We start from the raw sequence: 13,236 nt of genomic DNA, 5'->3' as shown, positions 1-13,236 counted from the left end.
AAACAGATTGTGGTTGGACGGCGTGGTGCGCGGGATTGAGTGAAGTGAAAAAAAAATTAAAACAAAAAGAGAGAGACTCCAAGCCTTGACATCTGGCTTGTTTTACGAGTACGATGATAAATAATTATAATCAAGAACAGAGCGGGATGGACTCTTTCTAAGGAAGAACTTGCAGGCGTACGCGATCCAGAAGACCCACCGCAGCTTCACGTCGCAGGAAACCGGACATGGACGAAGTTCTCTCTGTGTCGCGTAAAGAATTACAGTAACTCTCATGTCGCCGTGCGCCGTGTATCACATACCCGTTTTCAGAGGGGGGCGTGCTGACCGAGACCGGCGTGCTGGCGTTAAACTTGGGAGCGTACGCCACCGGTTTGATGACTGGCCCCGTGCTGGAGTTGTTAGCGGAGGCGGTGAAAGGCCGCGCCATCTTGTTTATGGTCGTGCTCGGCGTGAAGGAGTATTTAGGCTGAGTGGGTGTAGCAGCAAGCGATCCCTGAGGGTCACACAGTGAGGAGAAAAAAAAAAAAAAAACACACACACACACACACACAGACACAAAACACCATGCAGTTCAAACCGAGCATAATATTATACACACACATTTACACACAGGATGGACAATCCCAGAGTTGGTTCTCTACAGAGAAGGAAGGTGGTGGGGTATGAATTATTTATTCGATCCTGTGGTGATCAACAGGTGGCGTCCTCGCTGCATTTTAATTCAATACTGAAAAAAAAATGCTATAAAAGTAAGTCAATCTGTTTTTACCTATTTATCCTGAGAGGGAGAAAGAGCGAGAGAGAGAGAGCGAGAGCGAGAGAGAGAGAGAGAGAGAGAGAGAGAGAGAGACGTGGACACACCCTACTGTCTGAGCAATATTTCTCTTGGACGTCACCCAAATCCACCTTCTGTGTTCTGCTCTGCACTTGAGCCGCTTCCGAGGCGAGCTTAACCTTTTCGCTGGCACCGAATTAAGAAAAGTCATTTGAGGTGCCGCTTGCACTTCTCTACAGTGTCCACACGGTGTCACTGTTTCTCCCAACCGAAACTGTCTTTGTGAATAGATTGTATTATGTTTAATCAATCTCTATTCATTTTATTTTATTTTATGATCTAATCTTGAGAAATGATTTCTGGGATGGTACATTTCATGTGCAGGGCAGGTCAGACAAAAAAAATGAAAAAACAGCGATGTTCATGCATGTGGACGTGGAGAAAGGAGTGAATGTTTATTGAAAGAAATTCCAATCATGTGTGAGTGTTTGTGGTCAATACAAGGCTGTGAAGCTGCTGAATGTGTGCAGGATGTCTGACAGACGCTGAGCAGAAGCGGCTGTTTACCTTCTGTTCACCTCCAGACTGGGAAGCTCTGTTAAAAAAAAAAAGAGAGAAAGAAAACAAGGTTATTGCAATAAGAAAATGTCCAACAGGTTTTTTTTAAACAATAATGAGCTTTTTCTTATATGATGTTATGTGGGAAATCGATCATTGACATCATTCTTGAGGAAGCGCTTGCTTGTACCCGCTCTCCCCTATTGTAAATTCGATGCCTCTGTGCTTGTTTACAAGAGGAACATTCATTTGAGTAATTTGATCCTGGTGCTGGTACTCTTTATGTGCTTCAGCTCTTTCAGGCAAGATTTGAAAGATAAATATGAGTTACAATGGAGGGTTTGTTGCAGCATTTCGTCACCACCAGGATTATAAGTTTTATACTGGACAACTTTGAGGAAGGTTCTTCCTCTCAGGTGGGAGGAAAAAAAACACTTCTGCGGAATCAGATAGCGGGTGGGCGGAGTTCAGATTCCAACACAGCCACCTGAATATACAAGTGTGAGTCAAATACAAACCAAACTAATTTCATTATTATTATTATTATGGATGGATAACTTACTGTCCTCTGTATAACTTTTTTTATTTAAATACAATAAAATCTGCTTTAAGTTAGCAATCAGATTAGTAGCTAAATAGGAATGAGAACTCCTAAGTAAGTTACGAAGTAGGAAAGCTCCTTAGTTTATAAATAAGTAAAATTAATAGGAAAGTTTGTTTGTAATGAGTAATACTACTAAGATACAAAGTAAGTTTCTAAGCAAGAAATATTCTACGTACAAAGTAATCAAGTAACGTGTAACCATGTATGTTAATAAGGTACTAATTAAGTAAGAAAAGTAGTAAGTTACTAAGTATGTTCCTAAGCACGTTACTGTATAAGAAATGTCCTATTTATGTATAAGTTCCTAAGTAGGATTTTAAGACAATGGGTAAGTTTCTCAAAAGTAAATACATTACCTAGGAAGTAACCAGGCAAGCAAGCAAGCAAGTCTTCTTTAAAGATCTACTTGGTAAATGCAATTAAACGTTTCAAACCCTAATGATTTTTAATCCTCGCACATTTTCAATCCTGTGCTTCAAGGCAGGTTGTTTTACCTGAAGCGCTCCCTCCCCGAGAGCGATCATTAAAAACCTGGCAATGTCAGAGGCATGAACTTTGCACAGATATTTCAATAATGAAAATGAGCGGCACACGCAGTCAAAGTTAAGCACCGGTGAACTGGGCCTGAATGCACACACGAACACACAAAACTATCCCTGAAGTTTAACTGATCGGCCCTTTACTGCACCTCTTATGGAACTTGGGAGCTGTAGAGCTGGTTTTCACAAAGTATTCCAAACATTTCATGTCCCCGAGGTGCACATTTTCAGCACCCTAATGCAAACCTGCCAAATCTTCAAAAGGTATAATTATTTATCCCAGTAGGTGGTACGAATTAACCAAAAAAAAAAAAAACAGTATATTTTCATTATCTAAATGCTAATTGTTTTTTTCTCTCTCAGCTGCTGCATCAGGAGAACATTTCTCAAAATAATTTCACACCAAGGAACATGGTGCTAGTGATGCATTTAAAAAAGAAGATTCATTTTACATGTAATTATGGTCAGCTGTGCTAGAGCTTTGAAACACAAACCAGAAAGTCATAGCAATTCTAAAAATTTATACGCCAAGGGCTGTCATTACGGTCAGGTTACGACTAAAGTCACAACATGTAAATTGAACACGGAAAATGTAAGATTTTTTTATGGCCTTCCTGCAGTTTTCCTTCCATCGACCATCCCAAAAAAATAATTTAATAATTTTGATCAAAACCAAAAACTCGACAATATCCTAATGCACAACTCTTCATGAGTCTGCACTTCCTGTGACTGTGCATTACTTCCTGTCAGCTTATTGGCAGCTCTCTGCAAGAGCCCGGCCTTTATAAGAGCTGCAACATGGACGAGGTTATCTGAGCAGAGCATGGCTGCAGGAAACAGGATGGGACAACAATGTGGAGTGGAGCCATCTCGGTGGACCATAAAACCATAAAAACACCAGATGTGAAGTAGGACATGAACTGAAACGAGTCGTTCAGCGAGAGTCTGTAAATAGCTGCTTTCCTGGGACACTTCATAATCAAATGACCTCTTTATTGGACTAGAATGAATAAAGTTTGACATGGCAATAGATACAAACTGACAGAGGTGGCGGTCTTTATGCACAAAGTTGGCAGAACTGCATACTCTTTGTGTTTTTATTCAGGGGAACGCAGTCATTGTTCGAGAACATTTTGTAATCAAAAAGCTCATAAAATTAAACCACGGTCCCACTGGAAATTTGCATGTTTATGTCATATTGTTAAGAGGATGTTACTAAGTAAGTTGCTACACAGGGAGGTGGGTTGCCAAGTATGAAAAGGAAATGAAGGAAATTCAATTCTTAAGAAAGTTTCTTGAAGTTGCAAAGTAAACTACAAAGTAGTGTACATTATCAAAAAACTAAGCAAGTACCTAAAAAGTTTCTAAGTAAGTCAAATGAGCAAGCTACAAAGAAAGTGCATAAGTTACTAAGTTGCTAATAAATATACAAGTTACCAAGGTATTGCTTACTAAGCTGCTAAGCGAGTTAATTACTAAATAAGATCAGCAACTAACCAAGCTGCTAAGTAAGATACGAATGGTCCGGTGAGTAGGTATGAAACCAAGACACAACATTACTAAGTGAAATACTACACAAAGTTACTAAGCATGTAAATTACTAAGCTGGTATGTAAGGATGTAAAAAGTTCCACAATGGTTACCCGGCTAAGTGAGACCATTTCTAAGTAAGTTCAAGTTAGATATAAAGTAAGTTACTAAGAAAATTTATTCGATTAAGTTTTTAAGCTACTAATATACTAAGTTTCTAAGCAAATTTAATTACTAAACAAGATCAGCAACTAATCAATTTAGGAACTTACAAACTTACTAAGATAGTTAGGAACTTATTTAGAAACTTGAATATTAAGTAAATACATTACTGTAAAAATATACAAAAATATTACTCAGTAATATACTACACAATGTTGGTAAGATACTACATACGTAAATTCGTAAGGTAGTAAGTAAGTATATGAATAAATTCCATAGTGAGTAAGGAACAAGGTCGAAAAGTTCCTAAGTAAGTCCACAATCAAGTTAGATACAAAGTAAGTTACTAAGCAAGCAAGTAATTAAAGTCACAATGTGCACAGGTACATACAGCCTCACGATACACAGTAAATAAGTAATAAGTAAATTACCAAACAATTACCAAAGTTACTAACGAAGGTTATTAATTACTTGTTAATTTATTGGGTTAGCAAACAACCAAACTGTCTGTCTGACCGTGTAGTCATTTATACCATGATCAGGAAGTGCTATATAAAATCTCCCTGCTAAATTAAGTACTTCCTCCTTTTTGGATCTTTTTGCACTGCACAGTCCATAATAAACAGACTGCATCCTACAGTATCTGTCCAAAAGGATAGAAAAGACATAAAATGGCAACATATGGACAACAGGCCGCGCTGAATAAAAGAAGAACTTGCATTAAAAAAGGCAACTGCACAGGGCGAGTTTACTCATGAGGTCTCTTCATGTCAGAATATAAAGCTGAACAAAAAGAGACGAAGGGAACAACCTGCACGGTATTCAAACCTGAAATGAGTCACCATCCCTACAAAAGGCTTTCACGCGTGCAGGAAGGTCCGGCGTGAAAATAGAATGCCGTAACTTGTGCAGAAAGCCATCGTGAATCAAACCGGAAAAGGTCGTCCTCACTGAAGAAAACCTTTCGACTAACCACACTGACAAGTTCTGACTCACACCTTCAATTACGTCCTCTCATGGACAATGAACTTTGTAATTTTACCATGACCAGCAAACGAGAGATGACAAACTGCTGCAACAAGAGGGCGGAAAACCACAGGGCCCAGGGTTATGGCTCCAATAAACTGTGCTTTTACAGAGTAGGCGGGCTGAGCGTATAAATATAAACAGTTTGAAAGCAAAGAGATAAGGATCGTGCGCGGGTTTTAAAGCAGGCTCTTAGTAAGAGTAGCGGTCTTTAGGCCATCATAATCGCATAATCTTTAATCAGGGTTCATGATGTATTGCGTTTATAAATAAATAAATAAAAAATGGGGACTATACAGGTTTTCATTGGTGCTGTGCTAAAATTTTATTCCAGTCTTGTATACCTGTCGAACAGGACATGCTACCTGAAGGACAAAGAAAACACTTTAAACAATACTATATAAAAACAATAACATATTAGAATACGAGCGTTAGTACGAGGGGTGTAGTACTGATGGAATTTCTTTGGTAATGAAGGCGTAAACATGGTTGATGAGTGCAAACGCTTTAAACCTCTTCAAGATCATCGACCCTCATATGGGCCTGTTTTCGTCGTGTACGCGTTCAGGATGTACATACAGTACATACAGTCTATACGGTACCACAATACACAATTAGAATCTCATGATTTGATCCGTGCAAACCAATGTATGATGTGTTGTTCACACCAGTTACATAAAGTTTGGGATCACTTTTTAACTCCAGATTTTTATTTCTTGCTACATTGCAAAACAATGCTGAAGGCGTTTTTTTTTTTTTCAAAACAGACAATAATCACCTTTAAACAGTTGATATTGAGATGTATCTGCTACTTCTGCTCTGTAAATCCTTCATAACGGCTCTAATCTGAGGTGCTGTTTGAGGTTAATTGGTAGGTTGGTAGATACCTGAGGCTGGTGACTCTGAATGAACTTCTCCTCTGCAGTTTTGATCTTGCTTTCCTGGGAAGGTCTTCATGAGAGACAGTTATCATGGTGCTTGATGGGTTTTACAAACGCACTTGTAACGATACTGTTCTTGCAAGAACCGTTCCAGAACAGCTGAGCTTCATGTCTTATAATAACAACTGACTGTTACTGTTTTTGTTGTGGTTGTTACATAATTACCGAATTCCATATATGTGTTATTTAATAGTTTTGAAGTCCCCAGTATTGTTGTAGCATGTAGAAAAAAAAAAAACACTAAACAAAAACAAAGTGATCCAAAACTTTTGAGCGGTAGTGTATATTAAAAAATACATAAGCAAAATAATTTAATGTTTCATAGCTTTGGGATAAATTTTGGACCTGAGCTGCATAAAGCCTGTGGCTGTGGCCTGGTAGAGGTTCTAAGGTCACGCTGCTGACCTGAAGCAAAAGGCACTGCTTGGTTCAGAGGTGTACGAAGCAGGCAAAAAATAATAATTCTTTATTCTGACGGTAAATCCGAGTAATGTTCTGTCTGTTCGACAGAACGTCAACGTCTTGGATTTGAAATGAGACAAGCCACACGCATGAGGACCGAAGTGTGTGGGAATAGTGATCATTTAAAAGTGGGTGTGTCATTCCGGGGTAAAATGGGGTAAAATGAGGGCAACTCATAGAAGGAATGACGATTCCGCCTGATGTTGATGGAAGCCCAGTGCAGTTGTTCTCGTAACCACTCAACAAGTGGAACTCTGATCCATGAAGAGACAAATAATACAATTGACGGATTACGTCTGGAAGAGCCGCATCTGTCTGTGGGAACTGTACACAGATCAGATTTTTGCAAGCCAAGACAAGATCAAATTCTACAGATGCCAAGACAATTAAGTAAAGTGTTTGTTAGGACAGTGTATTTATTAATTCCTATAAACAAAGTGGAGTAAAGGCGCGAGAACGCATTTATTAAATAGATTTTTAATCGCACACTCATAAACGCGTATAAAAAAATATGTTCATCGCCACTTGTTGAATTTTGAGATGAACTAATTATTTTATTTTAAAGGTCTTTTTTTTCATGATTTCTTATCCTGTATCAGTTAATAGCAAGTTTAGAACACGTCCAGCGCCATCTGTGGTAATCAAAGTCCACATTTTCATTTAAATTTCAAACTAGCATATCTTCTCTCCCCGTGAGCCGATTGCGATGAAACTAAGCCTCTGTGTTACCTCAAAATACAAATACTGTACATGAAAACCCAATTAAAATGCATTCAGTAGTTTATGTGATGTGTGCATAAACAAACAGAGAAAAAAAAATTCCAAACACCATCTTGACGTGTTCTATTACTCATCTTACGTCCCCACAAATTATTTTTTCGCAAATATCTTCAATGTACAGACATGCCAACTTTACAGTTTTATTACTTGTCTAGATATAAAGGGAGTTTTTTTTTCTCTCAGAACTGTACAATCAAAAGTCCTGGTTTGACTTTTGTATAAAACCTTACAGCTGCTGGTTTCGGTAAATCTATTAAGTCCAATAGGACTGAATTTGTCCGCGTTCTCGTGTGTCAATCGTTCTCAGTTGGAGGACTCTGTGCTTTAAACTACGTGCCCTTTCACTCCCCACGGCCGCCCTTTCACCCCAACAGTCAGCTGGAGCCTCGTCTCTGTAATGAACTTCCTGGGTTTCGGGGTCGAGTGAACGGCCTGGTCTCAAGCTAAAAAAGAAACGCCACGCTGTTCACGGGCGCGTCGGGTCACGACCCTCCGTACTGACCTCACTCCTGTGTTCCCTTGACTCGCTTCGCGTTCACCAAACGAGTCGTGTCGCGAGGAGACCTGTTTTTTTTCTTTTTTTTCTCCACACTCCTTCCTAAAAAGGAGAAGAGCGCGGCTTGGCCAGCACGTTCGGGAGGCTTTTCATCATGCGCGTGTTGATACAACAGCAGCGGACTAATGACAGAGCTCTGGAGGACGAAGAGCAGAAGGAGAGACGCCGTATACGTGTGCATGTGTGTGGGACTCCCAGAGCAAGCTTCCATTACTCATAACCTAACCACAGCCCTCGAGTCGAAAAAGCAAGTTTCACACGATTATAACCTCGCTCTCCTTTTTTCCAACAGACTCTCAGATTGCTTTTCTTTTTTTTTTTTCCTATTTTTTTTAAAAGAAACATATCCAGGGTTCAGCGTGGTCAGTGCAGTAAAAGTTTACACCCCGACGCCCATCAGATAAAGATTTCTTTTTAATAAATTTGTTCAATCTCAACTGGACGGGATCAGCCGGTGCGAGGCAGGGTTTAAATCTCAGAAGAATTTAAGGCTGAAAAGGGAAATAAATAATTAAATAAATAAATAAATAAAATGAACCTCTTACTGAAAGCGTTTATCGTCAAAGAAACTGTAAATCAGGAGTCTGGAAAGCTAGAAGCCCTGAAGGCACACAACCCGGGTGTGAAAATCAAAGAGAAATGAAGGTCAGATTGGGTTTTTTTTTTTCTTTGCTTGTTTGTTTGTTACTCAAAAAGACATTTAAAAAAAAGTCACCATCTCAACTCAAATTAAAAAGTATTAACAACCTATTTCTCTCTGGAGGATCGTTCAGGTTTGCCTAAAAACAAGGAAGCGTTGACTCTGCTGACGAACGTCAGTGTTTGAGAATGCACTTCAGACGAGAAGTGTGTGCGCGGAGTGTGTGTGGAGTGTGTGTGTACCTGCTGAGTTTCAGAATGAGGGAGTCGGTCGCTGCTCTTATCTGGTTCTGTGCCTCGACGTGTGTCATCTCCTCAGTGTTGCAGTCGCCAATGGACACCACGCTGTCCCCGACGCCGACTCCGGCCTGAGCTGCCTTTCCTCCGGGAGTCAGCTACACACAAACACATAAAAAAAATAAACACACACACATATGGACATGATATAGCACGAGTATAAAACACTAACAGTACTATCAAGCACGTCATTTTTTGCATTAGCCATTACATAAAAACATTTCTTTTTTAAGTTTACGGCACTCACAGAGCTGACTGAACGTCTGACGGGTTCGCTTTCGATCGCAAAACCTGCTCAACCAGGAAACCGGTTAAACACTTAAAAGAGCAAACCAGGTTGTTAACTTCACAACAGCTCGCTGTCTATTTGTCTTTCCCTGGTGCGCATGACTGGACGCTAAAACATGCAAGTACATGGTTTAATCCATGAATTAAAACATAAACCGAGCTAATCTATGATCCGGGATGGCGGTCATTACGCAACATTCGTAATCCTGTAATCTGATCACATGATTGTGGGAATCATGTCAGAGGACCAAAAAAAAAAAAAAAAAAACTCAATCCTCGTACAGGATGTGCATCTTGACTTCCTGAAGAGAGAGCTGCAGCAGCCCTTTAATCCTTCAGTCCCGTCCAGGTTTCTGATATTCTCCCCATCCGCACTCGCGTCCCCACGGCATCGAGTTTATTCTCCGTCTTCCGCATTCTGGAACATCCCATCCAACATCTGCACCGAACGTGGATTTCGTAATCCTGTAATCGATCCCGAAAAACGCTTTCTGAACGACCCTTCAGGGGTGCACAGCGCTCGCCAAGAGCGCTAAGTAAGTAAGCTTAACGCAGGTTCATAACCGCACCCTCGGGACCGAGCGGATTTGGTGAGGCGTGAAGGACGAGGTGAGGAGTCGGAGTTGGCGGACAGGCTGGAGACAGGCCTCGTGGGATAGTTTAGCGGCGGGTCACGTACATGTCTGGACGTATATGTGGTCGGAGGATAAACGCTGACTCGCTTGTCTGGGGACGCTCTGGTGTATTGCGTCGAACAAGATGAAGTTGAAACGCCTTCAGGGGTCGAGCTCGGGTTAAGTGGAGCTCACACTCCTGGGCCGTGGAGGAGTCCGTGTAATGCTTGATAAAAGCTTGATTCTTAAACATTAACGTGATGAGTGACAAAATCATTCTAACAGGAGAAGCCTTTATTATTCAAAACGAACCAGCAGCTGTTTCCATTCAGATTTTTGATTTCTTGAACCAGACGTTTCCTGGCTATACAAAACTCATTCCACTCCTTCAGGAGCAAAGATTAAGAGACATCATTTATAAATGGATTAAAACAAACATGACTTGACAAAGAGTCTGTGTTGTAACAGTAGTCCCAAGCAGCTATTCACTGTTTGCAAACTAATCCCTGCTTTAGCGCGTCTCCATTTTCTTTCAGGGAAAAAAAATTATGCTGGTGCCGTCCAGATTTCTCTTACCAATGTGTCACCTATACAGACTGTTACATTTTTACAAAGTAATTTCAATAAACATTACCGAGTAACATCGCAGGAGGTTATATTAACACTTCTGTTGGCCGCACGGCTTCATCATTATTGCTTTCCGTTCAAGGCTACTATCTGCCCGGTCACGGCTGTGCGGGTGTGAAGGTGTTCCATCAGTTCATTTGTGACGAAGGTGCGAGTAAAAATGGATGCTCCGCTTTATACGTGCTTTGCGTCAGACAGTTTGCTTGCGTCCATGTGCTTTACGCCTGACGCCCGCGTGCGTCTATTTGCTTCACGTCTCACGTTCGCTTCTGTGTATGTTCTTCATGTCTGTTGACTTCGTGTTCCATGTGCTGCACGTCCGTTTGTAAGTTTGCTTTGTGTAAAAGACTTTCCAGAAAAACTCTGGCATTTTCTCCAGCACACTCAGTAAAACCTAACAGCTGTTTTTTTCTTACGGAATTGCGCAAACATTTTTATAAATACCATAATTTAGCTTTCGCAAAACATTTCGACATAAAAGCAACTTCTATAAAAGGTCACTAAAGAGTAAAAAAATAAACACAGTGAATATTTGATTTGAAAAACGATTTGCTTGAACATAATCTGTAGTGTTAGTTAGAGATTTGTGTCAATTTATAAAGGGGAAAACACCTGTTAGGTTTTACTGAGCGTGCTGGAAAATATGCCAGAGATCTTCTGGGAACTTTGTCACACTTCATGCAAAACCCAGGAGACTACATCTTTAGTAGTGGGAGATTATTGCTGTAATGTGAGTAGTACAAGCCTGAGTCATAACTTATGGAAAAAAATGTGCGCCATCCCTTTAAGAGCTCTGCTTAATTCATAGTGTTTTATGACTTACTACAAATGTGTGGATTTAATGTAAAAAATATGTAAGCTGAAGATCATCCTTATCAAAAATGCAACAGCCTTCAGAATGTCTCACTGTGAGACGTGAGAAAGTCGGTAGCGTTTCGGCTTCCTCTGCTGTCGAAGGTGATCCGAATTCGTCAGCCGTCGTTCTTCAGCAGCAAACACTTCGGCATCTGCAGCGCACATGGGTCATGAGGCCTCTCGTGGGGCATTCGGTCATTTCCCGTCCCGAATCCTTCCCTCGACACTCCACCCAGAGTTTTACAGCCTCGCGATCCTCTCAGCCCACATAAAAATGTAGCACTTACGTCACCGCGACTCGTCCAGTCTCATACGCTTAGTGCAGTTAGTTCACGGATAAAACTTAGAGGATTGTCCCTCAGGGGCTGAGTGACGTCATAGTATTTCTCTCATGACACACATTTTTTGCTAGAGATCGAACATTTTTTTCATTTCTGAATAATAAGCAAGAGCGTCATTAAGGTATTTAAGCATGAAACTAATGATCTCACTCTAATTAAATAACATTAATATGTGGTTAAGCACTCAGACCTGATCGGTCAGAAGATAAGTCGCCTTGTTCCATATAACTGCCTGTAAAAAGGATGATGTGTTTGTACTAAAGTACTCGCTGGTTCCACATAATCCAAGTTTTGTAATAATTAACAAGCAGATTATTTTAAGCATGTTGTTTAATAACGTCAAACATACGAGCGGCGTTTAAGTCAAATCGTGACTTGTGATGACCTTTCTGGAGAAACTGTTCTGGAGGAATTGTTTTGCAGTCAAACCGTGTGTTAGGCTTACTCTATAAAGTTCAGGCTGGAAGTCTTTAGGTTAATATGGAGTCCAGTTTGTTATTGGAGTCTCAGGTAGAATGTAGGAAATTCCAGTCCTGACTATTGCGCGACTACAAGGAATGACAGAGTAAAAGCGATTGACATTTACAGAAACTCAGTCCAGTGATGAGACTCTTAACCGCAGGAAAACAATCGAACGGTGCAAATGCTTTAAAGAAGAATGTACGTTTGTGAACGACAATCCCGGGCTGAGGTGACTCGGAGCACCTGATTATTAAAAATTGACATAAATTGTCGCCAGCTTGCGATAAGGAAGAGACGCATCTGTCTGCTGAAAGTGTACACACAATCGTTCACCGACACCGCTTAGACATTACAGGAACTCGGCTGGGGGTTATTGTCACAACATCGCCACATGTTTGAGCAATTAAAAGAGTTCCTGGGAGGCCGGACATGAAGCAGGCAGGCCAATTATAAAAAATTTTCTACCTTGACGGTGTCCAAGCACTAGTGAAACACTGGGATCAGTGCATTAGTGATTATAGATTATATAGAGAAATAAAGGGAGGTTTTATTGGCATAACTGTGTTTCCATATTCAGCACAATCAAAAGTCCTGCTTTGACTTGAACGCCCCTTGAACGTAAAATAGTGACTGTTTTTTTTTATGTTTATTTAACATTTATGAGAGGAGTCTCGCTTGAAAGCCACAGATTCCAGGGTCAGGAGAGTCTTTAAGAGAAAGGAGGTTACGCTTTGTGGTTTCTTGATGAAATATGAAATGACAGGCTGTAATTTTACAGAGAGAGAGAGACAATTATAGCAGCTGAGGAGCTAACTTGCGTCTTGGATGTTTCTTAATGTTAAATCTAACTGTAAACCATTAAAATGTGTGATGCACTGTTTATTAATAAAGATTTAGATTGGTGTTAATTGATGAATCGCTGTGGAATAACGCACCGTTATGAGAAAATAATGCGCAGTTGCTTGTTGTGCTGCATCGCACAACCCCTGGGGTGCATTCATTATCTTCTAGGTCACACAGAGTATTCGGCAAAGTTTGTCTAATCTAGGGGGGGAAAAAAAGTGGGCAGTAAATAAACTCGTTCTATCAGAGAACAAATCAGAATTAGAAAGAACAATCCAATAGATATGAGAGAGTGGGAGTGCAGGATGTTAGCAAGTGAAGTAAATGAACCGTA

The 13,236-nt window shown here is 40.4% G+C and overlaps 1 protein-coding gene across 5 annotated transcripts in view; it reads right to left on the bottom strand.

The window, feature by feature from the left end:
* pdlim7 (PDZ and LIM domain 7) overlaps window positions 1-13,236 on the bottom strand; it is a 39,797-nt gene that overhangs the window by 17,561 nt on the left and 9,000 nt on the right. For 3 of the 5 annotated variants that reach the window (XM_053514164.1, XM_053514162.1, XM_053514163.1), the window contains exons 3-4: window positions 8,819-8,970; window positions 1,346-1,373 (exon numbers count right to left, since the gene is read on the bottom strand). In XM_053514164.1, the coding sequence (XP_053370139.1) occupies window positions 1,346-1,373; window positions 8,819-8,970 (180 nt within the window). Of the gene's footprint in view, window positions 1-302; window positions 497-1,345; window positions 1,374-8,818; window positions 8,971-13,236 lie in introns of all 5 variants that reach the window. The other 2 variants (XM_053514161.1, XM_053514160.1) reach the window with 1 other exon arrangement.

The sequence above is a fragment of the Clarias gariepinus genome, chromosome 16 (assembly GCF_024256425.1).
Source record: "Clarias gariepinus isolate MV-2021 ecotype Netherlands chromosome 16, CGAR_prim_01v2, whole genome shotgun sequence".
Classification (NCBI taxonomy): domain Eukaryota; kingdom Metazoa; phylum Chordata; class Actinopteri; order Siluriformes; family Clariidae; genus Clarias; species Clarias gariepinus.
Note: the sequence above shows the minus strand (reverse complement) of the source record. Positions and strands in the feature narration are given on the sequence as shown.